This window comes from Notamacropus eugenii, chromosome 4 (genome assembly GCF_028372415.1).
Source record: "Notamacropus eugenii isolate mMacEug1 chromosome 4, mMacEug1.pri_v2, whole genome shotgun sequence".
NCBI lineage: Eukaryota > Metazoa > Chordata > Mammalia > Diprotodontia > Macropodidae > Notamacropus > Notamacropus eugenii.
Window position 1 is genome coordinate 466,186,882 of NC_092875.1, and position 15,952 is coordinate 466,202,833.

General features: G+C 43.0%; 1 protein-coding gene and 1 pseudogene across 1 annotated transcript; both read right to left on the reverse strand.

Moving 5' to 3' along the window:
• Nucleotides 1-241: 241 nt before the first annotated feature.
• Nucleotides 242-3,520, reverse strand: FOXD1 (forkhead box D1). Its single transcript, XM_072606324.1, is given in 2 exon segments — nt 242-3,061; nt 3,064-3,520. Coding segments are annotated over 2 exon segments (1,491 nt in total). The 5' UTR covers nt 3,089-3,520; the 3' UTR covers nt 242-1,595.
• Nucleotides 3,521-12,259: 8,739 nt separating this feature from the next.
• On the reverse strand, nt 12,260-12,980 carry LOC140502715 (RING finger and CHY zinc finger domain-containing protein 1 pseudogene; annotated as a pseudogene).
• Nucleotides 12,981-15,952: the final 2,972 nt, after the last annotated feature.

Below are 15,952 nucleotides of genomic sequence, written 5' to 3' on the forward strand. Positions count from 1 at the left end.
TTTAAAATTAACTTAGGAGATCACTTATGCCTTAAATATATATGATTAGTTCGACGAAATATTTCATGAATTTTATTTGGAAATTTTTTTCAGTAAAGTATATTCTAGCTTAAAGTTATATGTATCTTTTAAGTACATGGGGGTTTAAACACCTGTTTTAAAATTTTATATTCTTTCCATCTTAAATATAATTGTATTTTTAAATATATCACTGTGCAAATGTAAAGCTTTAATACATTTAAAAATAAATTTTAAATGAAAAATTATTTTCAACAACACTGTGTTTTGTACCTAAAGCAAAGAGAACATCTACATTGCAGATATTTAAAACTTTTCCTCTTTATAAAATGTTTAAGATTAATTAAAGATAAATTAAGATTATTTAAAGTAGCTTTCCACTACTGTTGCAGTATTATTGGAGATTACATTTTTATTACAGACACAGAACTGCATAGTACTGGGCTGGAAAGTGAGTAGAAGTTATTCATCTTAGAGAGTAAGTTCCAGAATTAGAGGTAATGGTCCCATACCTTCTCTTAAAATAACTGTCTTAAACTTTTTGAAGACTAAATATGATCAAGTCAACTAAAATATATTCCCCAATCACATTATTTCCCACCACCTTTTCTTTCTCCTTTTCTTATAGCTCGACTAAGAAAGGTCATAATAGGACCTTTTGATGACTCTCTTGGAAATTCATATTTTTTCCATTCTATTGCACATTAAACTTTCATATTAAGAACTATTTTTAACAGAAAAGGAAAAAAAGCTAAGGGGAACGAATCCAAGCAATTATTTTTTGGTAAATTTTCTTTGAAAATTAAATTTTTTATTTCTGAAAATGTGTAAAAATCTTACATTAGAATGGTACAATAATAGTTGCCAGTAAATTTTACAATATTCCTTTCAAAGAATACGCATTCAGTACAAAATAAAAATTCCATAAGTCTATTATGATACAAAACACAGGTTAAGATAAGAAACGATAATCTTGACTTTTTTTCTTCCGTGTAAACATGTTAATCATTTTTTTCCTTTTTATAAAAAAAGTACACCAGACAAATGTCCTAAGATGAAAAAGTATTGCTTTGCTGCTGTCCCTCTGGACCTCTATTATTATTTCTCCTTACTATTAATCTTCTGTACATTATTGATTTTGAACCCTTGGACCTGAGAATCTCGAAACCGCAAAAGGGCTCAGAGATTTATTTTATTAATATTAATAATAATAATTAAGAAATAAAAAAAGAAAAGCAACCACTTTCCAAACACGGATCCCTCCACCAACCCTCAATCCATCCATCCACACGGTTTCTGCCGCTGCAGCATAGACTGGCTTTGCATAAATAGTGGCCACCGGGAGGGGAGCCCGGTCTGCCTCCCAAAACTCGCGGTCTGGCTGGGGTGGGAGCGGGGGTGGGGGTTCCACGGAGGTCAAGGTGAGTGCAGGGGGAGGGGTGGGAACAACACGCCAAGCCCGAGCCCCCACCGAGTCAGGAGAGTAAGAAGGACCCCGGATAGCCTACCTTCTTTCTTTTTTTTCCCCCTCAAATCGGTTTGTTTGGTCTTTTAAAGGAAAAGAAGGCGACCGACCATTAACAGTTGGAAATCCTAGCGGTCAAGGTCTCCACGCCGGACAGGGCCGTCCCCGGGTGCAGGGTCCCCAGGGATGCCGAGGACGACGAGGCGGCGGCCGCGGCGGCCGCGGCGGCCACCAGGGAGCGGGTGAGCGCGGCTGCGGGCACCACGGCCGCCTGCGCGGCGCAGCTGGCCCCGGGCGCCGCGGGCGAGGGCGACAGCGGCGACGACGACGACGACGACGACGAGGACGCGGCGGCCGCGGCGGCCTGGGCGGCCTGGGCGGCGGCGGCGGCGGCGGCGGGGCCCAGGCTGCCCCCGATGATGCTCTCAATGGAGAAGGGCGAGCGCGCCAGGCCCGGGCCGGCCCCCGGCTTGGCCGCCGCCTGCAGGGAGCCCGGCAGGCCCGGGCCCAGCGGGGGCGGCGGGTAGCTGAAGGCGGTCCTGGCCAGCTCGGCCGCGGCCCCGTGGGCGGGGGGCGGCGGCGGCGAGTGCGGGTGCGGGTGCGGGTGGTGGTGGGCGGCCGCCGCGGCGTGCGGGTGGAAGGCGGCGAACAGGGCCGAGGGAGGCGGGTAGGGCTGCAGCTGGAGGCCGTAGCCGCAGCTGTAGGGGCCGTAGCCGAAGGCGTGCGGCGGTGGGGGCGGCGCGGGCGGGGGCGGGGGCGGGAACAGCGCGGCGGCGGCGGCGGCGGCAGCGGCGGCGGCTGCGGCCGGGTCCCCTCCGGCCCCCGCGGCCCCGGCGCCCCGCAGCAGCAGCGTCTCGGCGGCCGCGGGCGGGAGCAGCGGCTGCCGCTTGAAGCGCTTCCTCCGGCGCAGGAAGCTGCCGTTGTCGAACATGTCGGCGGACTCGGGGTCCAGGGTCCAGTAGTTGCCCTTGCCCGGGTTGCCCGGCTCCCGGGGGATCTTGACGAAGCAGTCGTTGAGCGAGAGGTTGTGGCGGATGCTGTTCTGCCAGGCGGGGAACTTCTCCCGGTAGTAGGGGAAGCGGCCGCTGATGAACTCGCAGATCTCGCTCAGCGTCAGCCGCTTCTTGGGGCTCTGCAGGATGGCCATGGTGATGAGCGCGATGTACGAGTAGGGCGGCTTCACCAGCGGGTTCTTGGCGCCGCCGCCGCCGCCGCCTCCGCCGCCCCCGGCCGCCCCGCCGCCGCCCGCCGCTCCCGAGCCGGCCCCGCCGCCGCCGCCCTCGCCCCCGGCCCCGGCGGCCCGGCCCGCCCCTGGCGCGGCCGCGGAGCTCCCGGCTCCCAGGGAGAGCGGCGCGTCCTCCTCCTCGTCCTCCTCGTCCTCCTCGTCTTCCTCGTCAGCGTAAGAGCGCCGCCGCCTCCGGAGCCCCGGCCCGCCGCTGCCGCCGCCGCCGACGTCCTCTTCCTCCTCCTCCTCTTCCTCCTCGTCCTCGCCCTCCCCCACCACGTCGATGTCGGTCTCGTCCGCCAGTCCGGAGGCATCGGACATCTCCGCGCTCAGGGTCATGGCTCCTCCTCGGCGGCGGCGGCGGCTGCGGGGCGGTGCATAGGGGCGCGGGGCTGGAGGCCCCCGCCGCGCCCCGGTGCCCGGCGGCTAGCCCGGCCAGAGAGAGCCAGGCTGCGGGCGGTTCTCGTCCTTGCTGCTGCCGCCGCCGCCTCTGCTGGTGCTGGTGCTGGGTCACTTGGGCCCCCCAGCGCTTTGGGTCCCAAAAGAAAAGCGCTCTGCCCCAGTTCCTCTGGTCTCCTCTCCTTTCTCCAGGAGCGTGCACAAACACACTCACAAACACACGCCCTAGGCAAGCACGGGGCGCTCGGAAAAGTTGGCTTTCTCTCCCCCCTCTTCCTCCCCCCTCTGGCGCTCCCACACCCACTCTTTCCAAGGAGGAGGTGGCAAAGCTGGGGGCAAATGAGGCAGGGAGTTCGGCGCGCGCGTGTGTGTGTGTGTTGGGTGAGAGTCTGGGAGAGATCGTGGAGAGGATGGGGCTGAGTCCAAGAGAGGGCGGACCTTTCTCTCTCCTTATAGCAGAAGGGGGCCTGTCACATGGCTCATCACGTCAGAGCCACCACAGGGGAATGGGGAAAGAATCCTAGGAACACATTCCTAATCCAGAGAGAGAGAAAAAGAGAAGTGTTGGGGAAACAAGCAAGAGTTGGGGAAGGGGAGGAGAAGGGACTCTTCATTCCTTTGGAGGGACCGACCCAAATTTATACACAATCAACTGATCCCAATTAGGATGTGGAAGGTACAGGAAATATTATTCCCCCTGCTCACTTTGGCACCCAACTCCGATTCCAGCAGCAAACTCTAGAATCTGCAGTTTGGTTTAACTGAGCTCCGGGCAGTGGTTTCCAGGAGATTCACACTATCTGAAGACCCACTGCCTATCAAAACCGGGCGGGCTGGAAAAGCAACGCAGAGAGTCCTAGCTTCTCTGCTTTCCAGTCCGCTAGCGATCCCCTGCCCAGTCTGATGGGGAAATGTGTCTGCTCATTATTTTATCAGGAATATGAATCATTTTAATAAATATTACTGTAAAAGTTATTATCTGTCAATCACCTTTTTCAGTCTCCCCAATCGATTCTCCATAAATGTTTGTATTCCTCAAAGAGTTGGTTTTAAAAGAAAAAAATTCCATTCGCTCACAGTTTTTATTTACTCAAGGGTGTTTCCTTTCAATTGTCCCAAGGACACTTTATGCTAAAATGCTTCCTAGAAAACGCAACTTTTTCAAGGTTCTAAATATTCTTGAAGACAACACTGAAAATATTTGGATAGAAACTTCAGTCTTTCTTGATAAACCAGAAACACTTCTAAATAGGAGCTTCTGGAAAATAGAGATCCTCATAAGGACACAGGCATTGGAAATCGTAATATTAGAATAAAGACTTCCTATTTGTATAGTTTCTATTTAATGGACCAAATATGTGATTTCATTTCTGTAGTAAGGGCCTCCTTTCGCAGGACCACGGGCATCTCCTTCATAAATTGTAATCTTAGAGAGTTGAGAACTGAGAGGTTAAGTGACACGTCCGTGACCATACTGAATAGACCTTGGAGGCAAGATTTGAACGCAGATCTGACTCGAAGGCTAACCTTCAATTCACTCTTCGAAGCAGTCTTTCCGTTTATATATCTGTATATAAAGTATTCATGTACATATGCACACATTTAGGTGGACTAAGGAATGGAATCTACAATGGAAAAATAAAATCTTTAATGACAAATTTTAAAAGTTTATTTTTGCTTTGGGTAAATATACTAAACTCTGTGGTAACAGCAGGTGGAGGGAAAGGAAATGTTTTCATCGGATTCAATTTCCCATTTAATTGCTTTTTCTGTTTCAGTTAGTGAAAATAGTACCTCTCTGTTCTCAGAACCTTTCATTCAGATGTTACCGAATTGATGGATCATTTCTCTTGCAGGAAAAAAAGCTGAGAATTATTGGATTTTACACTCTTACGGTTCCCATTTTCTGAATTTTAAAGGTCTGCAACATTATACATGTCTTAAGTTTTAAGACTCAAACATTAGCTTTCTGTCCCGAAGTTATCATTTATGATTCCTATTAAACAAGAATAAACTAGTTTTCTTTTCAGAACAGTCATCAAATGTGATAGCGAATTGCATTCTGTACAATATACTTTTAACTTATTTTCCAAGTCAAAAAATATTCAACACGCTCACAGCTATTTAAGTAGTTTCGTGGGTCATCAAATGCAGTCTTACTCTTTTCTAAGAATCCTTTTCAAATGGGATTTTTGCCGCTCAGTAACTAGTTATCGAATGACTCGTAGTCTCTAACCGATAATTTTTTTGGGGGGGGGGGGGGGAGGAAACGGAAATCTTAGGTGCCGCGCCTATTTTCTTAACAAAATGATTTTCACTAAATGGCGCTTAAATACAGCAGCTGCAAAATCACCAAGAGAGTGAACATTAACCTCTACCAAAATTTATAATAATCAAGGACCAACGTGACCTCTTGGCATAAATCACGGTGTTCCAAGGATTTCACATTTTACCACAGAAATTTTTGCTTTTAGATAATCTCGTAATATCTGAAGCAACCGTGTAGTTTTCGTTGGGCTGTCAGTTGAGTTACTTCAAGGTACAACTGAGAGGGGAGACGGAAACGGTACCCAACCATGAGTTACAGAACTTATCCACTAAACAGTATGTGCCTTTTCACTGTTGATGTCTTTGCAAAAGAGCCTAATGTGATGAACTTTCCTAAGGATCAAAATAATCTTTCTGGGAAACATTTCGAAAGGTGGCAAAGCATCTTCTGTCAGCGTAGGGAACTGTGCTGCGATTTACTAAGGGTCAGGCAAGGCAGAGGATCAGCTCTAGCCAGGCAATCAAGATGGGTGCTGACTGCAGTTGGGAGCGGAGGGGCCAGAGATGTTAAAAAGACTATTTCGGCGAGCTTTGGAATTCTCACTGGTTATTCAACTTTCTTCTCTGACTTCCTAGAGTTCTATAAGTGACATCCACGAGTACCCCAGACCCAGATAAAATTTTCCCCCATGGAGGAAAAGCCTCAGTCATTCAATAAGTATTTATTAAGCGCCTACTAAGTGTTAGGCTCTGTGCTAAATATGGGGAAGGGAAGGTGTTGCGGTCCGTTAGCTCCCAGCGAATCTGTTCATCCTTTTCCTGCCTCTCTCCGTCTTTCTGATATACTCAATTCTCTTCGTTGCTCGAGAGAAGTCCGGAAAATTAATTCAACAGGTAAAACAGGAGAAAGCAAAACTTGGAGCCGGGCACATCGCAGAGAAAGGGCACGCCCCAAGGATGAAGCCGTCCCCGACCCGGGCTGCTCGATATTCGGCGTTCTCTGCTTCTAGACAAACGGAAAGTCACAGTGGACGACTGTGTACTCGAGTGGCCCGGGTGCGCAGCTGTTTCTTCCAATCGCACGCCTTTGAACTTCCTCCGCAGAGGTTGTGAGCAGATGAGGCCTGCCACCTACCGACAGATGGGCCACAGTGGCCATAGGATTTGAGATGAAGCGGGTGCCCTGAGCTTTGAGCCCTGTGCTAGGTTGTGGTTCGGCTTATCCCGAACCGATCCTGTCAATCTGGACATCACCTCGATTATTTTAACTAGAGGTTCTTCTTTCATCACACACTTCGAGTTTAGGTCCCCACTTGAGTAGGTGTTCGCCACCTTTTTTGTGTGTCGTGCCCGAATCCCTCTGGTAGTCAAGGGAAGCCTTAGAACCAGTTCTCAGATTGTTTCTAAGTGCACAAAATAAAATTAATATGATTACAAAGGAAGCCATTAATACTGACACACAGTTGGCAAAATATTTAAATAAATTTATGGAGCCCCGTTTAATACATTCTAACCTAGAGGAAAGATGCTCCAGACTTTAATGGGACTTTCCCCACATCGACCTGTGTATGTATGTTACCAAGAATGTCTTTCTTCTCCCAGAGCGCAACACCTTTATTCAGCAAGAGATTAGAATCCAAGAGATTAGAAATCGATGGGACTTGGTCTCTGCCTTCCTCATTCATTTATTCTGTTCTGAAAGGTCCTTAATTTAAATACATTCTTTTGCAATCTGACGTGTAGAAGCAGCAGGAAGACCTTTGTTAAAAAGCTCAGAGTCAGAGTGTGGCTTTTCTATTTGTTCATGCAATCCCAGAAAGGCCCAATCTCCTTGGGAATGCAGGAGGAATAATTGACCAGATGTGGTTGTAGTTCTGGTACCTATCATAGCCTGAGGGTGATTCTGCCTCCTTGTTCCGTGTCCTGAGAGTTCATTCATATCTTTCAAAAACACCTAGGCCACAGTGGGACTTGTCACTTTCTTTAGTAACAGACAAAACTTAAGAGTTGTTCTAACCAAAGTTGGGAAGCCTTTCCGATGTCTTTCCTTTCTACATCCTTCTACTATTCACTTACCTTCCATATGCCCTACTAGGGACCCATTGCTTTCAAGTAGAATCAATCCTCCCCAGTCAGTGCTTCTTAAAATGTATATCTTTGTCCTTCCTATCTCTATTAAAAAATATACCTGTCCTCTGTCCCTACTCAATCCTATAAGGGGCAGCTAGGTGGTGCAGTGGATAGAGCACCAGTACAGGAGTCAGGAGGACTTGAATTCAAATCTCACCTCAGACACTTGACACTCACTAGCTGGGTGACCTTGGGCAAGTCACTTAACCCCAATTGCCTCATCCTAGGTCATCTCCAGTCATTCTGATGAATATCTGGCCACTGGATTCAGATGACTCTGGAGGAGAAGTGAGGCTAGTGACCTGCACAGTCCACCCTCCCTCAAAACAAAGTCAAGTGCAAGTTATGTAATTATTTCTCTGATGGCATGGTCTTCTTCAGCAAGGAAGGGTGAATCCACAAGTTCTATAAAATGAGAAGAGTTGGACCATTAACCAGTCTGAAAACTAATTCATATAAAGGCTGATAATAATTATTGCCTTTAGCAGGAGTAGTTTTGCATTTTAATTCCTGGAATTATTATAATAATTAAATTCCTGGAATCTTCAAATTTTGTCCCAAAAGAATGAACTTTTGATGGTGGATTTTCAGGCACTGAAGCAGATGAAGAGTAGTTGGAAAGAGAATCTTTATCTGCCTCCTTAAATCTGACAGGCCAACTTTACTTGCACAATTTTGCTATTCAAATAAGTAACTTGTTACCTATGTAAGGTTCAGAAATCTTCCAGGATTTAAGAATGTTCTCAAAGGTCAAACCTTACCCTTCAAAATTGGGAAATTGTTTGCACAGATGCCGGAATGTTCATGACTATTGATAACTTAGATGGCTTTTTACCAGGGAGAGAGAACATTATATGTAAGCATTGACTGCATGTGTTTACATTCTGGATTTAAATGCTGTAATGGATGCCTAATCTTTCATTCATATTAGAATAAACGTGTCTCTGCTATAGAATTGCTCCTTCCTTTTGTGAACTCCATTCATTTCAGATTCTGCTTGAGTGGAGTATTTATGAATGTATACATATTCCTACCTTTCATTTGTTATAGCTGAAGTGGTGCTAAAAAGGAGTTGATCATTTTTAGTACCTGATAAGATATTGAAAAGTTTCTGAATGTGTGCGTGTATGTGTGTGTGTGTGTGTGAGAGAGAGAGAGAGAGAGAGAGAGAGAGAGAGAGAGAGAGAGAGAGAGAGAGAATATCCTAGTAGGAACTCATAGATGAAACCCCAGCTCCTTCATGTGTCCTACAAGCATTCAGTAATGCCCAACTCTTCATGATCCCATTTGAGGTTTTCTTGACAAAGATACTGGAGGGGTTTGCCATTTCCTTCTCCAGCTCATTTTACAGATGAACAAACTGAGGCAAATAGAGTTAAGTGACTTGCCCAACATCACGCAGCCAATAAGCATCTGAGACCATATTGAACTCAGGAAGATGAGTCTTTCTAGCTGTCTCCAGGCTTATTCTTCATTTACAATTCACTCAGCACCTGGATGAGAAGGGAAATAGACATATCCTATTTACTTACCATGACTCCTCTTCTTCCCCTTCTCCCTCTTTCCAGTTCCCTACTGAGAAAGGAATTCTTTTAGGTGACTTTAATAGGTTTGCAGCATTCAAACTGTAGTATGTGAGCAAGGCACTTCATTTCTTTAATTTCTCATAAATGGTAAAAAAAAAAAAATGAAACAATGTAGCTTCTCTATACGGGACCTTTAATGTACTACGACTGTAAAATCAAGAGGAAGAATAAGAAACCATTAGAAAAGAAAACATAACAAAAATCCTCTAGTATGAATCTTTGTTTTTAACAAGCAATGGTCTCAGCCACATATATACATATCATCTCTATCAGTCCTTTTATGTTTAACCACAAGACCAAACCAACCTAAAAAATATAAACAATTGCTACACAAGATAGTATAGAGTAGGGGAAAGAGAACTGGATTTGTAGACTGAGGTCCGGGGTTTAAATCCTGGCTCTGATACTACCTATCTGTGGGACCTTGGGATAGTCATCTAATCACTTTAGGCCTCACTTTCCTCAACTCTGAAATAAAGGGCATGGATTAGATGACCCCTGAAGCTCCTTCCAGCCTAAATCTATAAATCCAATTTACATGTAGAGATATTCTGCTGTCCTCTTTCTTGCCTATTGTAGTTCATCAGACACCTTTGAATTTTAGATAAAGAAACAAATGAGAATTTCAGGGCTTTATGAATAATCTATTTTTTTTTCCAGAACCTGAGAATTACCTGTTTGTTCAAGCCAAGAACAAAGGTAGACTATTCATCAAAAGACCCTGAATATTTTCTTAGAATTTCAGAGTTAGAAGAGATTTAAAAGGTTATCTGTTCCCAAATATAACTGAGCAGGAGGAATACTAATTGGAAATTTTCCCTTATACAGGACAAAAATCTGCCTTACTACAATTTATGACCATTGCTTCTTCCATCCATTTGCCTTCTGGGGAAAAGCAAGAGCTACAATCCTTACTGTACATGACAGAGAGCCTTTACTACACTGGAGCTACCATGTCTTCTCCTCCTGGTGTGATCTGACCAGAAATACAGTGAAGAGAAGATCAACTCTTTCATTTGAGTCATTTTCTTAATGCAGACTAAGATGATACTACCTTTTTAGCTGCCTTGTGACACTGCTGATTCATAGTAAGCTTGTAGTTCAATAGAATTCTCAAATCTCATTCACATGTAGTAAACTATCTAATCATGTCTTTCCATTGCACATTTGAACAGTTTTTGTTTTTAACCCCAGTGTATGACTTTATATTTATCCTTAATAAATTTAATCTTGTTAGATTTGACCCACTGTTCTCACCTATGAAAATATTTTTGGATCTTGACTGTCACCCAATATATTGGTTATTCTCCTCAGTTTTGTGTCACCTAAAAAAGTAATAGTCATGGCATTTTTTTCTTCCAAGTCACTGATTGAAATGTTGAGCAGAATAGGATCAGTTACACATTCCTGGGCTACTGCTTTGCTCCAGATTTATGGGATTCATTTCACTGATACAAAACTGGAGTTAAGAAAGATAAATGACTTTGTTCTGATAGTGTCAGAATCAAATAGGCACCGAGGTTTTTTTTCCCAGTTCAGTATTCTTCCCCCTATATCATTGACTTTGGGGGTGGAGGGAGGGATGTACAAGTACTCACTTAATTCAGGATCAAATATAAAATCCTCTGGATTTTAATTGATTCCTTCCTACCTTTCTAGTATTCTTCTATTTTACTCATCCCCCCATTCTCTCCAATCCAATGACCCTGGCTTCCTTGTTGATCCTCACATGAAATACTCTATCTCCCAACTCAGAGCATTTTCACTCATGGTTAGAATTCACTCCCTCTCCCCCTCCCAAAAAAAGAATTCTCTCCCTCCTCATCTTCATCTCTTGCTTTCCCCAACTTCCTTCAAATCCCGGCTAAAATATTTCCCTATCTCCCTTAATGTACCCCCCCCCCCAAATGCCTTCCCTCTGTTTATTATCATATATTTATCCTGGTTGTACAGTTGTTTGCATGTTGTCTTCCCCTTTAAACTCTGAACTCCTGGAAAGCAGCAACCATTTTGTGCCCTACTTTGTATTCCCAGAAGTCAGCACAGTGTTTGGCACACAGTAGGCATTTAATAAATGCTTGCTGACTTGAGTTCTGACTCCATGCACTATCAATAGTACACTGGTCTACAATATAGCAGGATGTAAAGAAGAGGTTGGTGGATTTAGAGTCAAAGAACCTGGGTACTATTTACTACTTTTGTGGCCTTGTTCAAGTCACTGCATCTTTAAGGACTTCAGTTTCTTCATCTGTAAAATAAGTGAGGAGGATAACTAGATGATCTCTAAAGCCTCTTCTAGTTCTAGATCTATGATCCTATAAAAATAGCATATTACTACACATTGTGGTTGTTCAGTCAGTCACATTTGACTCTTTGAGACCCCATATGGGGTTTTCTTGGCAAAGATACTGGAGTGGTTTGCCATTTTCTTCTCCAGTGAATTAAGGCAAAAAGAGATGAAGAGATTTGCCCAAGGTCACAGAGATAGTGTTTGAGGCTGGATTTGAAATTAAGTCTTCCTGACTCCAGGCCCTGAGCTCCATCCACTGAACCACTTAGCTGCCTTTAATACACATGGTTATATGCAGATAAATGGGAAAATCTAAAAGAAATGGATGATTATTTTAATATATTTTATTTGTCTCCAATTATATAGTTTTTTTTTACAACTTACTATGCCATGAATTTTTTGATGTTACATTAAAATACACATAGCATTCAAAAGGCACTTCTTTATAAAATTCTAAATTTATTTAGACAATAAGATAAACCCTAATCTTACAAAACAGCCCTTAAGATAAAGTTTTCACCTTAAACATAGTTTTATTAGGAACTGTTTGTAGATTCTGGATGCATAGCTCTGCTTAAGAGGAAATGCAATGAAATTTTACATTCTAATGAACGTCAGTTTCAAATTAGAATTTCATCTTGGTCCTAAATAACATTGAAGGAATTTCCACAGTTTTTGCATAAGAATAAAAATGATAAATCTATTAAGAGCCTGACCACTATGTCCCTGCAGCAGGAGTTTATGTTGCAACATGACCCAAACATCATACTAATGTTTGTGACTGCATAGCAACAGTATACTAAGGAATGTCTTTCAGAAACAATGCTGAATCTTCTGAGGCAACCCTATATAGTCTAGAGAGACTGGTCATTGCTGTTCTAGGGGAATTCCATAGCCTCCATCTTGGGCAGCATTACCCTTGGGCTAGTATTATTATCACAGCTCGTCTGCTTCATTCCTAATATGTGGAACTGGGTTGTGGAGCGAACTTCCACAGTCATATTCGGCTTTTCTGTTGGCATTGGAGTTTGTGCTACTTCATTCTCCAACTGTCACCAATTGCGAGTTATATCTGGAGCAGATTGCATATATAATAGACACCTGTAACCTTATTTTAACATTTCTCCACAACATGTTTTCTGTAGAAGATGCCCACATGGCAAGACATGAGCAGCTAAGTAAGAATGTCCTCCAAACATATGGGACAATTCTGCCCGGAGACATTCTCAATGCACTTATGAGATGCCCTTGGAGACTCAAGGATAGGCGTAGTGTACACTTCAGACAGTGAAAAAAATTCTTCTTTTGGGCCAATCCTACAAATTCCACACTTCTCACACTGGTATTGCCTCTGGACTTTTCGAATAGGTGGCATATATTGTTATGATATTCTCCTAACACAGTGCTATAGTCTCCACAAGTTTGTTGAACATCCTGAACTTCTTCACACGTTGTACCCTGGCCTTCTTCCAGTTTGAAACGATCCAGGGGATGACCTTCATTGTTGTCGTGGTAGAAGGGGCAGATGACGAGTTTACCACAGCAAGGAGCCTTGAGGAAGCAGGACTTACTTAGTGCTTGCCACTCTGGCGCGCTCATCCCCTACCGCCACCGCCATCTTCGCCCTCCACCCCACCTCTGGGGTCGCCATCTCCTACTTCTCCCCCTGCCTAGCACTGGTTCCGAGTGTGCGCTGGGGCCGGAGGCGGAGCCGGAGCCGCAGCCCGAGATTAGCCGGGACACTCTGGGCCACCTCTGCCTCGAAGCCCAGGCGTGCAGGAGCCTCGGGCTGAGACCCCGATTACGTGTTAAAACAATGTTGTTAGCATTTGTTTTTGTTTATTTTAGGTTTGGAGGTCCAGATTTTATCCCTCCCCTCCCCTCCCCCTGAGAGGGTAAGCAATCAGATATAGGTCATACCTGTGCAATCATGTAAAACATTGCCATATTTAGTCATTTTGTACAAAAAGATTCGAATCAAAGAAATAGAAAGTGAAAAATAACTTTTCAGTCTATATCAAACAATATCAGTTCTTTATCTGTCACGTTTCATCATCAGTCCTTTGGGATTGTCTTGGACCGTTGTATTGCTGAGAATAGCGGAAGTCACTCACAATTCTTTATCCGACAATATTGCTATTACCGTGTATACTGCTCTCCTAATTATGTTCACCGGGCATCAATTCATGCCTTTCCAGATTTTTCTGAAATCAGTCTGTCATTTCTTATAGCACAATAATATTCCATTACAATTATAAACCACAATTTAACTGTTCACCAACTAACTGATGGGCAAATCTTCCATTAACAATTCTTAGCCACCACAAAAAGAGCTGCTATAAATATTTTTGTACACATAGGTCCTTTCCCCTTTTTTCTGATGTCTTTAGGATATGGACCTACCAGTGGAATTACTGGATTAAAGGGCTTGCACAATTTTATAGCCCTTTGGGTGTTGTTCCAAATTGCTCTCCAAGATGGTTGGATCAGTCCACAACTCCAGGAATAGTACATTAGTTTCCCACATTCCCTCCAACATCCATCATTTTCTTTTTTTTTAAATCATATTAGCCAATCTGATAGGAGTGAGGTGGTACATCAGAGTTGCTCTAATTTGCATTTCTTTAATCAATAGTGATTTGTAGCATTTTTTCATATGACAATAGATAGCTTTGATTTCTTTATCTGAAAACTGACTGTTCATATCCTTTGACTATTTATCAATTAGGGAATGACTTGTATTTTTATAAATTAGACTCATTTCTCTACATACTTAAGAAGTGAGGCCTTTAGGATGATCATTTTTAAAAACATAAAATACCAAATATCTAAGACCAACTGTATTAACATATGATTTCTTGTTGTCTGTCATGTCTGACTCACCACACCCCATTTCTGGGCTTTTCTTGCCAAAGACACTACATAGATCACCATTTCCTTCTCCAACTCCTTTTACAGACGAGGAACTAAGGCAAATAGGGTTAAGTGACTTACTGAAGGTCACACAGCTAGGAAGTGTCTGAGGCCAGATCTGAACTCAGAAAAATGAGTCTCATGAACTCTAGGCCTAGGACTCTGTCCTCTGCACCATCTAGCAGCCCTATGTAATTTCTACCAAACTGATAATGAACGCTTAATACTTATACTATATAGACTATTTTTTTTTTAAAACATCAAGTAGTAGGCTACCCGATTTCTTCCAGGAGGAAATGTAGTTTTGATACATAAACATAGACAAACATCAGGAAGATAAAGAGAATCATAAATGAGTATCTTTAATGAAAATTTATGCAAAAATATTGACTGAAATGTGCACCAACATAAATAGGACATAGAAAAATCCATTATTATCCAGGAGGATTTATAAGTGAAATGTTAGATTATCTTAATATCAAGAAAACTATAACATAATAAATCATACCAGGAAGAAAAAAACAAAAATGACCCACTTATGCTACTAGGTTCAGAGAAAACTTTTGAGGAAAATGCAACATCCATTTTTAAAAACTTAAAAGATACAGGACTAGAAATATTTCCTTAGTACGATTTTTCCAAAAGTGTATCCTTGAAGCCATGAGGTTCATGTACAAATTTTTGTATATAATACAATATAATTATACGAAATTCTTACTAAAAACAAAGGCACTTTGCACTTTCATTATTCCTGTTTGATATAATCTTCTGTTGGAGGTATGGGGGGGGAATATTTATACTTTGTTCTGCCTAAATTTTCAATATAAATATTATTTAGTAAAAGCTATCTGGCATTAAGTGGTTGAATGGAACTAGATCCTTGGCCACCTAGCAAATGGAAGGAGGGGAAGTTAGCTGGAGGTGGGACTTAAGCTGATGACAGGAGAAGAGACACCCACAAATCCTTCAGGTTTTGAGATACTTATATTTGCTGTGTCACTAAATCTTGCATAATTATCGGCATTGAATGTAACATGAGAAATACAAAATTTCCACCACTAGAACGTTGGTGCCTAGTTGAAAGACGCTCACTTTTTTCTTTTGCATTTAAACAGACCCAGACTGCTTGTTGTATTGTGAGGTCAGAGTATCCTGCAATAGCACAGGGTCAGGTTTGCCTGTGTCTAGAAATCTCAAGAATTTGACTTTGCTATTCTTCTGATTGAGCTTACTTTTTGGGGTGAGTTTCCAAGTCCACTTGGAGTACCTTTGCAAAGGCAGGAATCAACTGGGAAAAATTTGGGGGTGCTCGTTGAGATGACCCAGAAGCAATTTGGCTGAACTGGTGAGGGGATTGTCTATGCTACAAGGGCTCCCAGAGAAATTTTGATGTGCCCTGTATAAAAAAGGATACAGAAAATTTTGTCCAGACCCCTGCTGGATGGCTTCATATGCTCCATGTTACTAAGGTACTATTGAAGTTACTAAAAACAAGAGAGTTTTTTCACAAAATAGTGTGTTTTTTCCCAAACAACATGAAACTAATAGTCATATGTTGATCATAACAATACAATAAGTACAAAGAGCAACAAAAATAAAAATATACAAAAATTCATCTATAAGAGAAAGTATATAATGTAATATTTCTGCATTTGACA